The sequence below is a fragment of the Cygnus olor genome, chromosome 1 (assembly GCF_009769625.2).
Source record: "Cygnus olor isolate bCygOlo1 chromosome 1, bCygOlo1.pri.v2, whole genome shotgun sequence".
Lineage (NCBI taxonomy): Eukaryota > Metazoa > Chordata > Aves > Anseriformes > Anatidae > Cygnus > Cygnus olor.
In genome coordinates this window covers 74,720,378-74,738,754 of record NC_049169.1, presented here as the reverse complement: position 1 = coordinate 74,738,754, position 18,377 = coordinate 74,720,378, and the positions used below count along the sequence as shown (strand labels likewise).

At 39.1% G+C, this 18,377-nt stretch overlaps 1 protein-coding gene across 1 annotated transcript in view; it reads right to left on the bottom strand.

Annotated features, from left to right (window-relative positions):
- The window catches only part of EFCAB6 (EF-hand calcium binding domain 6), an 86,652-nt gene extending 69,227 nt beyond the window's left edge, over positions 1 to 17,425 (bottom strand). Inside the window, 3 exon segments of the mRNA XM_040561488.1 lie at positions 2,908 to 2,947; positions 3,669 to 3,786; positions 17,349 to 17,425. Of these exon segments, the coding sequence (XP_040417422.1) occupies positions 2,908 to 2,947; positions 3,669 to 3,786; positions 17,349 to 17,425 (235 nt within the window).
- Between the last annotated feature and the right edge of the window lie 952 nt (positions 17,426 to 18,377).

The following is an 18,377-nucleotide window of genomic DNA, read 5'->3' as shown; positions in this document are numbered from 1 at the left end:
TATCCCTTCTTCTCAAAAATGCTGCATCTCAAATTAAGTTGTAGTCTTATCCTGCATGTATTTATGCCTATCTTTAACTTAAATTTCAATCACAACCTTTTTCAGCATGTAATGCTAAATAGGTATACATGTCTCGTAGTTATTAAGATACAATACTAGAACTGGTAACTGTGTACCTGTAAAACTTCCACAATTCTGGAAACAGTGAAATTTACTTGATACCAGGTATCAGCACAAGACAGAAAACAGTTTAGTTTTTCTTATGAGTCTGATGCATCTAAGAATTTGAGTTAGGAGACTTTCCTGTACCACTTGAATTCCTTGCTCTGAGATAAACAATCTCTTTTTTTTAAAACACAACTAAAATATAAATAATGAAATAGTGCATATGAGCAATGACAACTTGATCCCACAATTCTAAATTTCTTCACACAAAGGAAATGCAACAATATGACCCTGAAAGAACTGTGGTGTCACATTTTCAGATGACACAAATGTCAATGCCTTAGGTGACTGGAATAACACGTGATCAAGAACAAGAACTATCAAACAATGCAGGAAGGTATAAAAATAAGAATATACAGTAATAATAACTAAAAAAAAAACCAAACCAACAATAAAATAAGCTCAGCTAATGTATACTGAATATTGCCCATTCAAATTATTTTTAATGTCTTTTTCTTTCCACGTTTTAGAATATATGGAAAACATTTTCAAGATATTCTAGAGGCTAGACAGTTTGGTTTGCTCTTAATTCCTTGGTGTTGAAACACTTGTAAAACTACTTTTTTCTAAGATCTGAGTTTTAAAGTGAATTACAAAATATTCCAAGACATACAACAGAATATCAAAGGGAACTTCATTCACTTTTATAAAACATCAATCTGATTCAACATTTTTGTACTGGGTCTGGCTGGGATGTTAACTTTCCCTGCAGCAGCTCATACAGTGCTGTGCTCTGCACTTGTAGCTAGAACAGCACTGATATCAGACCAGTGTTGTGTCTGCTGCTAAGCATTGCTGGCACAGCATCAGGACTCTTTCTAACCCCCCCCCGAGTCAGCAGGCTAGGAGTGGGCAAAAAGTGAGAAAGGAACATCACCAGGGCAGCTGACATAAACCAACCAAAGGGATATTCCATACCATATGATGTCACACTCAGCAATAAAAGGTGGAAAAAGGAAGAAGAGGAGGGGGGTGGGCTCTCATTGTGAAAATGTCTGTCCTCCCAAACAATGGTAACGTGCATTGAGGCCCTGCTTCAAGGACATGATCAAGCATCTCTCGTTTGTGGGAAGTAGAGAGTAATTTCTTTCCTCTGCACTTCCACACAGCCTTTGCTTGTTTTTTTTTTTTTTTTTTTTTTCCCTTTTCTCCCTTTTCCCCTTCCCCTTTTTTCCCTTTAGTTAAATTGTTTAATTAATAATAATTTTTCCTTAATAATTATTTTTTCCTTTAACTAAGTTATCCTTATCTCAGCCCACGAGTTGTTTCTTTCCTTTTCTTCTTCCCCTCCTCTTCTGAGGAGGGGGAATGAGAGGGTGGTTGTGGTGGAGTTCAGCTGCCTAGCAAGGTAAAACCACCACAATTTTAAAGTCAAATTTGTAGCTACAGTTACAGGAAATATTTTATTTCTAGATTGCACATTAGAAAGCACTGGTATTAGGTTAGGATTTAGTTTCAGAATATGGATTGACAGTAATGGAACAACAGCATTTTAGACTTCAACACATCAAGAACAGCTCAGGAAAAAATTAGTTGCAAACAAAAGGCAACAGGCAGTTGCATGAAGGCTAGGCAGTGACATGAATTAGAAGCATGCTGCATGAACTTATTAAAACCTTTTAGATAAGAACATGAATTTATTTTAAGTCCTGCAACAGATAAAAAATTCAACTTCAAATCTTTACCTTCTGAAATAAAAACTGCAGGAAACTTACTTTTGTTAACTCTAAGATATGAGGAAATTTCTCTACTTGGTTTTCATGGGTTTTTCATAATAGCTGAAAACCCACTCATACAGCTCCATAAATATTTAGAAATGCAACAGATTCACACATGTTTAGACATTAAATAATGAGTACAATGGTGAGACCAATGCTCTGTTAGACTATTGCATACAGCAGCTGAGCAGAATAATAGCATTCGTTAAGTGTTACTATGCAGACCCTATCATGAAGAGAAAACCATGACATCCAAAAAGATTTTTCTTGAGACTGAATATTTTTCATAGCCTTCTTTCTGTACTATCTAATCCAGTGTTATCACATTTCATTTTACCAATAAGGAAATCAACATTTAAAGAAACTACCACACTTGAGAAGAGACTGCAGTAGGCAACAAGAGGCAGAAATCTGCTTGGGCCCAGAGACAGCCCCAAGCAGGAGGAAGTCCAGGGAAGGAGGGAATGCAGAACCAGGCTTGGAGATGAACCCTGCATAATCAGAACATAACACTAGATAACTAATTGTACCCAGTCAAGGTGAGATGGCAACAGTTGTGAATTAACACCTCTGGATTCATTCCTTGGTGGTAGCAGCCAACAAGGTTGTCCAGGACTTTGACAGAGGCAAAGCAGGCACTGTGTCCCTTTTGGAGCTGCTTTCCTGGGGCAGTCTGCTGCCTTGGGCGCCGTATACCTTGCTTACACACAGTGACATGCATTTTGATTTAGAAATGAGAACAGTACAGAATCAAATGGCAGATATCAAACAAATGCAATAGATAAACCAGAGAACAGAAACCTTCACATGGAATTATAGATAATAACCATCCTCTAGTGTCTTTCCAATGCGGTCCTGCAGGGGCTGATTTGTAGCCCTGTAATATACATCCTTCTTATGCATACATATGTACATAACATATGTCTCTGTGTGTGTGAGTGCGTATAAACAGTAAACACAGCACCTGTGCTCTCTCTTGCTCCATACACATTTGTACAAATAACCTGTACAAATAAAAACAACCATAGATAACAAAGACAAATGGAACGATAAACTGACAAAGAAAACAAACCACTGATACAGCATGACTCGGAAGATCAAGCACAATCAAAGAATAAGCTTTCTAACAAAGTCCAACATTGAGAAATTGAGAAAATATCCTAGAATAGAAGAGGAGTCTTAATTATAAGCAGCAGTAACTCTGAAAGATTTGCAGGTAACATATAACATATATATATAACATATAATCAAAGCATAAATAAATTGCCAGTATGATGTTAGGCCTAAGGGACTCAAGAAATCCTTGGATGTAGAAACAGGGGAATGCTTTGCAGTATCTGTAAAGTTATATTATTTATTTTTCTGGTACCAATACAACTGCTATGAAAGCACCAATTCTCTTTTCTGTCATAACATTTCATGAAATACACAGAAAAAATAGCAGGGGTTGAAAGGGAGCCACAGGGATGATTAAAGAACTAGCCAGCAAGACTTCCAGTGAAATTCTAGTTCAATAATTTTTCTTTATCAGAAATGTTATTACAGATTATTTAGTCCCAGGTTGCACATATCTATATTAAAGAAACTGGAAACAGTCTCTGCAAGCTACTGTAACACAAAATAAAGACTGGCAGCCGCTAGATTACTTTGAAGCTGGTATACGACACAAATGGTTAGCTGTAAGAGTAGTTAAGCAAGGCAACACCTAACAATAATTGTTCTTACTTCATCAAGCATAAGGAATGCCTGCTTTAAAGACGGATAAGCATCCTGGGTATATCTGCACAGCTTCTGAAGCACAGTGTCACTGGATAAAGCTTCATCTCCTCTAGGTGGATTGACTCTGCAACAGGAAAAAAGACACTCTTGGCAATGCTTTCATGTCTCGTCCTCTTCTGCTCAATACGTTCTTTCTAGAGTAGGAAGAATAAATCACCTCATTAAGACTCAGGGTATGACTGGATTCAAAATAAGAGTGTGCACTTAGAGAAAGCATTGCCAAAAGATTATTTAATATAATTTAATCAAGGGTGATCACTGGTTGGATACAGTTTCCTCATTTTCAATAAACATTTTTAACACGAGTTACTCAGAACTCACATAAAAAAAGAACTTCTTACTTACTTGTTTTTTCTCATAGGAATTGTCTGCTTGTTTTCAAAGGCACCCCCAGGATCCTCATTTTTTTTCTAAAAATTGTTGCCAAGCAATTTTACCTGTGGCTTTCAGTCCAAACTTGATTAAAAAAAGAAGAACAAAAGAAAACAGTTTTAAAAGGTTTTTGTATAAAAACACTCTGCATTCCAAGAGGAATTTTAAATTAGAAACATTACATCATCATTAAGATATCAGTGTGTACAACATTCATAATTAGAGTAAACTTCCACAGCTTTTCTTTGTTAGTAAAAATGTAAACTGAGCCAACTTATTTTCTCATTTCCAAATGTCTAGCTGTGGAAGAACTAGACCCCAAGTGAGAATTCATCTAACCAAATGTACATGTCTGCACCTGAGTGAGTTACTCCAAATTCCCTTCATAGTCATTGGGAAGAAACAGGCACTTTGAGGACAGGATTCATCTCATCCTAAAGCAGACATCTAAAACCGGTTAGATGAATCCTGCCCATTGTTTCCCTCTAGTGACTATGAATTGCAGTCTAGGAGGAGCAGTTCAGATGTAGATGCTCACATTACAGATGTCTAGAATGACATAATATTTAATGCATCCCTTCTCATTATTTACACATAACAGTAGAGAACCTAACTAAGGGGAATAGTATGTTTGTTTTTTCTTTAATCTTTTGGTGCTGATCACATCCATATGCAAAAACTCCAAAAGTATTGGAAGTGTTACACTGTGATAAAAATCACAGGAACTTAACTAGTATCACATTCGAAGAACAATTACTTTAAAATTAATAAGGACTTGATCCCATGACCCCCCAAATCATTGACGTATTTCCTATTCAGTTTCAATGGTACTGCAGAAAGGCCCAAGTGAGCATGGCTGAATACACTCCTACTTCAGGAGGTGCTTTGTAGGTAATTACATCCCTCATATAATATCAGAAATATTCTGATTCGCTACTCTAGTCATCTCAGAAAAGCTTTTAAAACTCCTAATGCTCCTTAGAATGGTGGCAGGTGACGCTTAGAGCATTTGCTAATCCAGGATGCTTAGGACAAAGCAAAAAAAAAAACAAACTAAATGCAATCAGAGGTATGCAAGACTTCCTGGATCTTTTACAAAATCAAAACAAAAAAAAACACTCAAATTTTTGGACTACATGGCAGTTTCCCAAGCTCAGCCAACAAAGCAAAATGCAGAAGTTACAAGAATCACTGCATTCACTCTGTCTGTCTGAAACTGGACAGCATGTCGTATTTAAGGGAAGGGGATAGAACTGGACTACTTACTATGGTCCTGCCTACAAACAGCACACACACACCATGGTTCGTTGTCTCAAGGGATGAGCATCTCAGACCACACAAGCAGCACAATTGCACCAGAGCCCAGAACAAGGGCTGGGAAGGGCCAAGCACCAAAGTATCAAGGTAGATGAATGCAGAGATAGTGATTTGAGTTTCACCAGGAGAGCCATCTCATGCCCTGCAGGAAGGGGCTTTGCCAAGAATACCACTGAGGGATGAGGTATTAAAAAAAGCTGTGGAAAGAAATATTTTATATCTGATTATTGTCTTGGATAAATGAATACGAAACAAACAGTATGAAATAACAGATGATCTTTAAAATTAAGGCCAAGATAACAACTGTTATTTTGAGTCCACAACTGAGATCCCTTCCCACTCAAATGTCTGTGGTCTATTAAATCACTTGAATCATGCTGTAGAGAGCAATTCTGCACTCAGAATGAGCAACCAGCCAAAGCTGCAACACAGCTACAAGGGTGCAGTGGTTTTCCTGCACTCTGCAGATGGTTAACAGGTCACGGAGCTCTTTCAGTTTCGCCCATCTCCCTGTGGCTGGCCAACACAGCCCTTTTCTCTTGCAAGTTCTGTCATGGAAAGGGATGAATCAGGCCCTCACAGGAACGAGGAAGAAATTGCCCGCAGTAAGTTTTGAGGATCAAATTAAAGCAAGCCCTATTTAGGCAAAGCTCTCATTAAAATCAGTGGGAATAAAACTGAGGAAGGACTTGGCATATTTTAATGATTTCAAAACAATCCCTCTTTATAGACATAATACTGGCCCTCAGATTTCAAGCTGTGTTAGGAAGGCAATATGTACATAATTTAGCTGCCACAGGTGTAATAAGCGAGGCACAGAAAGATCATTCCACTGTAGGGCCAGAAAAACTGCACACATTTTGAGAGTGGTAAGCCAGCATTTTATCTGCTACTATAGTATGCCAGCTAACTTATTAAAGCAATGAAACAGAACACTGCATTGCTTTTTGGAAGTATACTTAGGGTTATGTCCAAATGAAAAGGAGTATACTTCCAAAAGAACTGACAAATTAGGGCTGTAACAACATGGATATCCAGTAAAGTAATGTGATAAATCATCTCATAGTGATCCTTTACAGTATATTACCCACTGAAAAATTTTCAACCATCAATGCCTTAACATCTGGCAAATCTTAAATCAGAGAAACGAAGCATGAGGGTAACACAAAAAGTTTAAAACTCTCTGCTGCTGAAAACTGTCCTCATGTTTTTAACTGATATAATGTTCACCAAAATCCTGACCAACTGATGACCATGATTTACCTTATATCACAAATGAAGTTCACCAATAAGGAATCTGGGTAGACTCAAGAAAAGGAATGCTTAGAAGGCTAGGCCTGTCATTTGGACAGACTTCACACTGGTCACGTATGATTTGCTCCCTAGAGTCAACAAGAATACCCTTCATCCACACTCCTCAAACTGTAAAGGGAGGTAATGCACAGCAAAGCTCATGTGGTGATACTAAAATACTGTGAAATTCATTCCTTCTACATCACTCTGTGTATAATCTCAAGTTCACAATGTTTCATTTCTGACTGAAGGAATTTTCAACACTAGAAATGATGGAATTCAGGGAATTTGGGACTCGGATGAGTGATGTCCTTTGAGTGAAGTACACCTCAACAGTTTGCCTCTGATGTATTTGATCTCGCTGCAGTGGGGACATATACAGAGAAATAAGTGTGTAGGTAATCTGGTCCTAAACCAGTCAAGGATGAAATCCTAGCTGAAGTCTAACGTAGAACTACATCAAATTCAATGGGCCCTGAATTTTACATGAAAAGCCTATAAGATGTAAATACCTCCAACATCCGTAAAATGCTATCATGTATTATTTCTTATAAACTGCTCACTGCCACGTCATGTCATGTTATTTAAATATAATCTTAAAAACCTTGAAATCATGTCCCTTGCCCATCAATTACTATTATATTTATTATCAGCTACAATGAAATTACTTTATTATTTGAATTAGATTACTACGAAGAACTTTTGCTGTTGTTCCATTCACCTGGTGGATCTTTTGAATTGCATTATCTGAGAAATATCACCTGAGAGATATGGCATACATAGGCTTGAACATTTCTGTTTACAGCATCATTAAAATGTCACCATATTTTTCAAATGCTAGAGAAAGCTCCAGTGGAAGAATACATGCAGAAATCTTTCCATTATGCAACTGCTCTTAAGAGCAAGATTTACTTCAAGATATAAACTGGCAAGTGACATTAATTGAAAAAACTACAATAGCAATTTTTTGACAAAGTAATAGTTGATCATTGTTATATCACACTGTGAATGACTAGAAGCAAATCCGATTTATCTGCTGAATGCACAAAGCAATATGGTTACTGCAGATGATATTCTCCTACAGCACCTGCTGCTGTAAAACATGTATATGCACTGAGGCCTTTTCAGCTATCTATTGCACACAAAGAAAAAATAATTCAACTGTTTATTTACATGGATGATTCGATTCTTCAAACAATTTAAATGTATAAACTATAAATTAAGGTATCATTAAACAGAGACAAAAGATCTAGTTACTGACCTCCTCACACTGTATGATTTGGGTGCCTTGTCCTGTTGCTGTAAGCTCAAGCAATATTTTGAAGCAAAAATACTGTGTAAGAGTGAAGCTGTTCTTCCTTTCTCCTTGACTGGCCATGTTCCCTTGGCAACATTGCCAAAGAGTACAAAGTATATTCTGGCAGTATCCTTCTCACAGTTTTTACCTTCTGAGTATAAAAGATTAATCATGGGATATCCTGGTCTAGATTTAACCAAAAGCCACAAAAACATCTATTCCTATGATATTTTGACTTTATAAAGGAAATATGAGTTTAGGAAGCTAGTCTTCATAAGCTGAACTTAAATCATGTCCAGGAAATCAAATTTTGGAAAATATCCTGTGGCCTAAACTCAGGTTTGCTGAGATTCTTGAAGCAAGGCAGGAAAACGTTTTCTATTCATTTACCTTCTGTACACTATAAAACCTACAAGTTATTTGAGTTTTGGTAATAATAATGCAAAAATATCTGGTTACAGTAAAATAACACATTGACTTGAATTCAGTAGTTAGAATTATTTCTCAACCCTCACAGCATTTTCATAAAAAATATTTACAATGTCAACACCTAAGTTCAAAAGACTTTTGCCTCAATTTAGTTTACATTCAAAATTTCAGGTTTGAAATTGTTTACTGTGCACCACAGAAAGTTCCCTTCAGTTAACTTTATCAGGGACTAACAATGAACAGGGCAGAGTGAAAGCTTTCAGCATTAGTTTATTCATTGCCTTTAGTTTTACTTCTCCCTTTCTTTTTCTTGCCACACTATCATATTTTAAAAGGAGAGGCTTGTAGAGTCATACTATCCCTGTGCAATTATGGTACTAACAGTGATGAAGCTGTTCTTCCAGCAAATTCACACACACTAGTCACTTGGATGCAAGACAGTAATGCTCCCTTTAGGAAATTAAGTACAAATTTGTGAGCACAAAGAAGAAGGCAAGCAGCAACTTAAAGCTTCTACTCCATTAAACCTCTATACCTTACTGCAAAAACCTTGGCTTTATACGCAGTTATATCAGCTTTTACATACTGTGCTATACACACTGCAAAGCAGGCACCAGGAAGATGAATTAATGATGGTAGACACAAAAAGCAATAATAAAGTTATAAAGCAGCAGTGCTAAAAAGCGTCCCCTAAGAAAATAATATGGTTCTGTGAGAAACACTCCGTGGCCAATAACATAGGCTCAGGCGAGGATCCTGAGTTTCTCCCTTTCTCTGATGGCAATAGAGGATAGTTTCCATACAGCTATTCTCAATCTGGCTGTTGGGTGTCTCCCAGTTATTTGTTCTCTCTGCTCAATTGTCATTGGGCATTTAAGTCTCCACAAGCTAACACCTCACAAGCATCAAACATGACGGATTGTGGTACATAACCCTCTGTCACATGCACCCATATTTTGAAGGGGTATCCCCTCTTACTATTATCTGGTCACGCCTTTTCCAAGTTGCCAATTGACCAATTCCCTTCCCAACAAGTTAGTCCCTGCCTTGGGTACATACAATAATTGCCCAGTAATCATTTTATCCCCTAGTCTCAGCTTGGTATTCCCCCAAAGTGGCACCGTTATCCCAGCCCCTTCTACCCCCATCACTTTTAGGGTTTCATTAGTTAGTTTAATCCCTGATACTTTACAGGCCAGTAATGACCTAGCTGCCCCAGTGTACTGGGTTCACATGGCAAGATTCTGGGGGGGCTACAGTGGCAGCCCCCATGAGAAGAATCCATAAGCCTCCCTGTGGCAGATAAGGGACAACTTCAGCCGGCCCCGAAGCGGCCCACCGCTGCCCAGAGCCAAGCCATGAGCAGCACAGTCTGTGCCTCTGTGAGAGCACATCCAAGAAAGCGAAAGCAAACAAACAAAAACCTGCTGCTCAACAGCAGCTGGGATAGCGAGGAGCGAGAAACCTCCCCGCAGACACCAAGGTCAGCGCAGAAGGAGGGGGAGGAGGAGCTTCAGGCACTGGAGCTGAAGCCCTCCTGCAGCCTGTGGAGAGGCCCCTGGTGGAGCAGGCTGTCCCCCCCGTGTCCCATTCCCTGCCCCCCCCCCCCCCCCCCCCCAATACTTGGGAAATTGACCAAACGCCACAGTAAATATACCAAAACTTCTAGACTGTTACTTAGATAACGCCTACATCCTCTTTCCCTGCTCATTCAACTTCAAACAACTCTGTCACATACCACACCTTTAACACCTTCAATAACTCTTCTAACACTTCTTTTTATCTTTCTCCAGCCTGTACTTTCACCAAAGGCTCCGTCAGGGGCCAACTTAATTCCGTACTTTTTTTCCCTCCAGGATGCTGAAACAACATATCAGTGTACCATATTTCATCCCATTTTCCTTCTCTCCTCCTTCTTCCACTCTGGATATTCCTACCTGAAGTGGCCAGCCTGGCCACACTTAAAACGTCTTATCAAAGCCTGTCCCTGCTACGATTCAGGCTGCAACACAGGTAGCTTTCCTTGCCTGCCATTCCTTCATCTCTCTTCCTCTCCTTTCCATCCTGGCCCTGACTCCCCCTGAAGATTTTCTTCCTCTTTCTCCAACCCTCTGCCTCACCACCCGCTACACTGTCAATACCATTAGTTTCGCTCTCTGCTTTTCCTTCTCATCTCCCCTCCGGACATACACCTTCAGGGCCTCCCACAGGAGGGCCCCCCCAGTGACTGTTCACTACAACCCCCCACCTTCTGGAGCTTTTTCTATGTATCTTGCCAGGCTTTAATCACAAAATGAACTTTCAAGAGCCCTTGGGATACCAGGTCTTCGGGATTCATCCACGAGTATTTTCTCATTCTGACCCCAAGTCTCTCATATGATTTCTGTGTTGCGCATTATTATTATTCCAGCCAGGATCACCAAGTGGATATTTCTGCTCTGCCAGTATTACCCCTGGTCCTGGAGGATGAGCTCTTTCCTGTTCTTGTATAGCAGCTCTCCTCCTGATCATTGCCCTTTCTTCCCCTGTAAACAACATACTTAGTACAGACATCATTTCCCCCCAAGAGTATACGTTAGTCCCTAGGAACTGGTCTAATTGTTCAGCTAGCCTGATGGGGTCCTCAATTAAAGACTTCATCTCCTTCTTAAAACCCCTAACACCCCTCTGCCGGTAAGGAGAGGGGGAGTTCACCTAAGAGGATACACAGTTAATGTTAGTACTGTTCGTATCAGGGAAGGCAAAATTCTCAATATCTCTTCTACCTTGTTCTAATTCTTACCAGAGCCTAGAGTACGCTCCTTCTCTAGGGACAGTGTTAATTGCAGTCCCTGTCTTCCTTCCTGGAGCGACTGCTGCTGCCACCGGTGCAATATTAGGATTTTAGAGAGCATAACTTGGCTCCTTCTCCAGAAAAGGAGTCTTATTGTTTACATATAAATTTAAAGCCTGAATTTTCATCAGACCCGTATTTTGGCCAAAATACTGCTGTTTCCTTAATTGGTTCTTTTGTCCAGACTGATACACAATATTTAACCATTTTCTTCTTTTATCATCTCTAATTTTAGGATTATTTTTCCAATTTCTTATCATTCTTCAGGAAGAACTGGCGGTAGGCACTCCCCCAGGGATATCTCCCTGTCCCCTGGAACCCATATTTTCCCATTTCTCCTGGCCCTTGTCAGTGTGCTGCTACAGAAATTTACCTCCTGCAGGGTACCATACACTAACATTCCAATTCTGGAAAATGGGGGTGTACTGCCAAGCACTTCACCGTGCAAGGGGTACCGCACACCTATGAGTTTACCAGATTCCCTGGTGTACTGCCAAGCACTTCACCGTGCAAGGGGTACCATACACCAAATTTCCCAAGACTCTTCCTTTCTCTTTCATCTCACGCTTCGTCTGTCTCCGGCCACGCCCCTCACGGAGCTACGGAACCACGGATCAGGACTCCACACTCGCTTCGTACAAAAGTATGTCTCAATCACATGTCACCCAGAGTCTCACCCGACCCCCAAAGCAATACTTAATATTTCTTACCTTGGTCCGTGCACAGAGTTACCGGATCAATTCTTAAACCCAGAGTGTCTACCTTCTTCCCTTCCCCAGTACTTCATGAATCCTGCCTCCTTAATCAGTCTCGGGCCCTCTGTCAGCTCTCCGCAGAACCGCCACCGTCGATGTACAGGACCACTGAAATCAGCGGGGCATGCCTTCCTGCTGTTGCAGCGGTGGGGCTCCCTGTTAGGTAACTGGATCCCAGACGAGCCCCCAATTCTGAGAAACACTCTGTAGCCAATAACATAGGCTCAGGCAAGGATCTCAGTGAAGTAGGAATTTATTCGCAATTGCAATGGCGGGCGTCCCACAAGGAGGAGCACGCCTACTAGTCACATAGTACAGTTTATATATTTTCTTTCTCGACAACCGGGACCCTCCCCTGTTTCCCCATTGACTGGGTAATCCAGGTTCACAACCTATCCCATGCTTCACAGACAATACATGGCCTTCAGTTTGCCGGCCTGTTAAATTTCAAATTTCTTTTGACTTTTTTGCTGTTTGAAGTGGTAATGTTTCTTCTCTTATCTGACTTGACTTGACACCTTGATTTCTGCCTAATTGCTCTAAGGAGTCTGGTTGTCTGCATTTTACAAGGTCATCTGTTAAGCTTTCTTATCACTGCAAGCATATCTCAATACCACATTCTTTACCTTTAAACAATGTAACTCTGTGCAAAAACAACATTTTTATTCCCACAACTGGTTCTGAATTCTCTAGCAAACAGTCATTCTGAAAGGTGAAAACTGCTCATTCTTTCCAAGCAATTGCGTACAATCTGAGGATGGCAAGTGTAAACTGTATTAACAATTTCACTGCTGATCAAGGGAAATATCTTGAAAATAACTACTTGCAATCAAAGGTTAATTTCAAAGCTGTGGAGATTAATACCATGTGGAAATGAGTTCTAATTGCTAAATGCCATTCCCATTTAATTCAAATGAAGCTGCTGCAAAATTTCCAGCCTGCTGTAACATCCAGGCAACTTGCTACAGAGTTTAGGTATGATTTAATGTAAGTGTGGGAATAAAAATGTTGTTTTTGCACATAGTTACATTGTTTAGAAGGTAGGAATGTGGTATTGAGATATGCTTGCAGTGATAAGAAAGCTTAACAGATGACCTTGTAAAATGCAGACAACCAGACTCCTTAGAGCAATTAGGCAGAAATCACTGTGTAAGAAACATTACCACCTCAAAGAGTATAAAAGTCAAAAGAAATTTGACTTATAACAGGCCGGCAACTGAAAGCCATGTATTGTCTGTGAAGCACCGGAGAGATTGTGAACCTGGATTACCCAGTCAATGGGGAAACAGGGGAGGGTCCCTGTCGTCGTCGAGAAAAAAAAATATATAAACTGTGTTATGGAACTAGTAGGCGTGCTCCTACTTGTGGGACTCCTGCCATTGCAATCGTGAATAAATCGTGAATAAAAAAAAGATAGAAAAGACAAAAAAGGGTCAAGGTGTTGAGTGTCCCTGAAGCCTGCGTGTCCCTCTTGTCTTCTCAAGGCTGAGAAAGCATGGTTACAGGTCTGCATAACTGAGTTTTTTGTAAATCATACAGTCTTGATGCACAGCCTCAGCTTTTCTTTTCTCAGAAAGCCAGGATTATCATGACATAAAGGCACAAGAATGAGTGTTGTAAAACTTTGTTTCTTTTCAGCTTCCCATAAAGCAGGTAGAACACAGTAACGCGGTTACATTCCTCCATCATCCTCCCCAACCTTCTTCAGTTAAGATTACGTTTATGATCACAAGAGGTCATTGGCCATGTTTTTTCCAGCTTCAATCTCAGTTCTAAGCTTGCCTCCACGTTAAAAAAAAAAAAAAATAAAAAATGTTTCTGCAGTAGCACCTATCTACTATGAATTTATGTAATGCAAGTAAGAAAATAATTGTCAGACAATGATAACTAGTCATTACTCAGAGGAAGTCATTACTTTGATCTGACAGAGTGATCTAGCAATTTACGTTATGAAATAACTTAGTCATCAAGCTTTGATGAGCTCTCATTTTGGTTTAGCCTAAGGAATATGGAGTTCTAATATATGCTTTTAATGCTGTGTATCTAATAAGCTAAACAGGAACATGCAAAATAAAACAGAACTTCTGTTTCTGCTATCTGGCTTTAAAAGCAAACAAGAAACATTGTGCGCGTGTTCCTGTATGCCTTGCTTATCTTCTCCACCTATCCAAGTATTCTGAAGTATTAATGGGACTCCTTTATCTTTTCTCTAAATGCCCTCTCCCTGCTATCCAGACCACGCTCTGTCACAGCGCACTCAGCTGGTGAACACTGTAGAAAAAGTTTTGTTACTGATGGCCATAGAAAAAGTATTTTCTGCTTCTCTTCCTTCTCCTTTATCTTCTGGAAGATTAGATCTGTTAAGAGAACTGGCTTAGCAAAGTCCGCAGCTTTCTCACCTTCAAAAAAATAAAGCTATCTAAAACTCCTACAGGCTGTTTTTGTTAACTGCATAAATCATTATGTACAAAAAGAATAAAGCAAAAACTAACGTATACTATATTTTATATTTTCTTGTTTTTCAAACTTGATCAGTAGGTAAAAATGATGGCAACTAATCTGTGCATTTGTTGTAGTAGCTTTTCATTACATATTTCTTTAAAAACATTGACTCATATCACTTAAAATCGTAACAGACAACTTTAGTTTTATTATAGCATATCAGAAAATACTTCTAGAAACTAACACACTCTTTGTCAATATGTTTCCAGAATGATCTACTACTAAAAATATAATTTCATTAAACGGAGGACAGTTTTCTTATAGGCCTATGGTAATAAGCATCCTTACTGACTTGGAAAGGCTCTTTTCTTTTCCATTTCCTCCAAATACTTCCAACTCACTGTAACTTCTCAGCTGCCACAGTCCTTGGAAGAGCCTTGAGTTACTGTAAGTCAAATACGCCTTCCACAGTGATTTCCCACCTAAACCAAACAAATGAACCAGACCAAACCACCACCACACAGCAAAACAAATAAAAACCCAAAGCAATTGTGCGAAATATTTCAGGTGGGATGACCAACTCATTTTGAGTTGGGGATTTGTGGCATACTGCTCTACTTATCCTGCTGCTGGCACATAGATTCTTTGATATAAAGATTCTGCTATCGATGTTTTATCTTTGATTCACAGCATAGCAGCAACCACTTCACTAGACAAGATTTAAGCATTTTGAGAATCTTATTCATAAATGGTGTGTGCACCAAACTCTTTCAAAGGTTATTCCAGTGCAGCATAAGAAACAAAATGCTGTTTTGTATGAACAAATGTAATCAAAGTATGACCACCTGGCCCACTATGTGCTTAGGGCATGTGTAGGAGTATTGCCATGGGTGTTGACAAGCCCCATGGCTGGTGATAACATCGGACTGGTGACGATGAAGCCATGAGGAATGTAAATAAGTTAGAAGGAACAAAGAAGGATGATTCAGGAGATGACTTGCTGTCTCAAACTGCTTATTCTCCAACCATTAAGACATGGAAGTTGCTAAATGTTCGCTGTTGCTGGGCAAAGTTGTTAACCAACGAATAGCTAGTGGGAAAGTACCGCTTGTAGAGCTAATGGTATAAGAAGGGAGCCTGTCCTCAATAAAGTTGTAGTTGAAGTTATTGATCCTTAAAGAACCCTGGTGTCTGTGTGGTCATTACGCCACAGACATGCTCTCTGAGGGCTATCCTGTTCCTCAATGGCCTGATGATATTCTATGATTCTATATGATTCTATGATATTCTATCTTGATATTCCATGATTCTATTTCACTTTAATAAGTTTTAGTACCCAACCAAAACTAAACAAATACCATCCGGTTTTGTACCTCAAGATTGTGCCAGAGAGGTTAGTACTAGTGTATCTATGTCATCTTAAAATCTCTTTTTAAACAAATATTGCCCAGTAATATTTTTTTTTATAACTATGCATGGATTAGGGTCTATTTCTTGAACTGGTTACGGTGAAAGACAAGACTAGGAATCAGCGGGTGAGAGGTGGAACAAGGCTGAATTCAAGACAATGTGAGTAAGATAGGGTTGCAGGAACTTCCCACTAGAAAGGTCTTTAAATTTTAGTCTGAAGTATCCTATGGTGGAATGAGTGGGGAGGTGTCCCAGGCCCTGTTAAGTTAATTATGAGGGTTAACCATGCACAATGGCAGGTACAGCAAGTACTAGGAAGGAGGAGGAGCCTTATTCTATAAGGTTATTTCTCCACAAAATCACACAAAGAAATAAATTATTTTTGGTTGTTTGTAAATAATCACTGGAAATAATATAACCATCTCAGGTATTACTGCATAAACTTACAAACTTTTATATAGTCACACCACTGTCATGTAAAACACTGAGAAGAAAAAGTATCATTAGGATACTAGATAATGATTTCAAAAGAGTTTGGCTTCTTCTGATCCTAGTGAAGCCAATGTAAACTGGCGGTAGTCAGAGCCTCCAAACAGTAGATCATCCATTCAAAGTTGGTTCAAAAATAATTCCTACTACCCAAAAGATGACTTTTTCAGGAAGTAGATAACCATAAGACTTCTACCTGAAACATTCTCTTTTCTAGACCAGGATAAATTAGTATATTCTTCTATAATTCTCTTTATAAAGTGTTAAATTTTAAGCAAGATAAACGAAAGGGCTAATGTTTGAAGATAATAGGCTCAAGTTTCAGCTGATGCTCTTTACCCTGCAAAGTACAAGCAAGTCTCTGCTGGCTTTCTCTCTTCACTGCCTCCATTCATCCAACAACTGAATTGCTTAAATACACTTTGTTTTTCAGAAAAACAACCATATCCTGCTCTTATCAAGTGATGGTTTTACCTTACTGGGCAGCTAAACTCCACCACAGCTGCTCTCCCTCTCCCACCTCAGACGAAGAGAGGAAGAAAATGCAACGTAAAGGGCTCAAGGGTTGAGATGAAGACAGGGAGATCACTCAACAACTATCATCACGGGCAAAACAGACTCAGCATAGGGAGATTAATATAATTTGTTGCCTATCGCTAACAGACTAGAACAGTGAGAAACTAAAAGCACACTAAAACCACAGTATTTTTCAAATCATAGTGGTGATTTTTACTTTTGGCACATGTCAAGTGTCTTTTGATTTTAAAGGCAGTTTTAACACACAATTGGGAATTTCCCAGGCCAACAGAGACTGGCTTTTTTTTTTCCCTGTCCTAGCTGGATCTGCTGAGAGTCAGACACTATCAAAGTCCTACAGAATTCTAAACCACATCCATCAAGGTCAACAAAAATGCTTTTATTGAAATCATGGAAAAAAAGGAAAAAAGGAAAAGTACCCTAAAACTTCCACTCCTTTTCTGAGCACATACCTGGAACTTTTTTTTTTTTTTAGCTTGACTGTATCTGTACTTATTCCAAAATTCTTCAGAAATTCTTTATAGTCCATCGTATTAGAGTCTCTAACACAGTAGCGGTTCCACAGCCTAGAATAAAGAGCCATTTTTAAGAGAACACTGCTATTTTAGATTGTAGTGAATTGAAGAAATAGGAGACATATGAAATGTTTAGAAACACTGTATACAAAGAATGTGAAAAGAAACAAATAAGCAATGAATGACTTTCTTCTACCTTCTCACTAAATTCTTTTCTGCCCTCTTTCCTCTGCCCAAGATTATATCTAAAGCATGTGAACTGTCTGCATAATATCATTCAAATCCTACATACAGTGCCATTTGGTTGGCCAGCTACATGAACATGAATTTTAATATATCTGCATATAGACATTCCTCTTCTAATAATATAAGAATATTATGAAACCCTTAAACAAATTCCATCATAACTTACTGTGAGAAACACTCTGTAGCCAATAACATAGGCTCAGGCGAGGATCTCAGTGAAGTAGCAATTTTATTCACGATTGCAATGGCAGGAGTCCCACAAGTAGGAGCACGCCTACTAGTTCCATAACACAGTTTATATATTTTTTTTTCTCGACGACGACAGGGACCCTCCCCTGTTTCCCCATTGACTGGGTAATCCAGGTTCACAATCTCTCCGGTGCTTCACAGACAATACATGGCTTTCAGTTGCCGGCCTGTTATAAGTCAAATTTCTTTTGACTTTTATACTCTTTGAGGTGGTAATGTTTCTTACACAGTGATTTCTGCCTAATTGCTCTAAGGAGTCTGGTTGTCTGCATTTTACAAGGTCATCTGTTAAGCTTTCTTATCACTGCAAGCATATCTCAATACCACATTCCTACCTTCTAAACAATGTAACTATGTGCAAAAACAACATTTTTATTCCCACACTTACATTAAATCATACCTAAACTCTGTAGCAAGTTGCCTGGATGTTACAGCAGGCTGGAAATTTTGCAGCAGCTTCATTTGAATTAA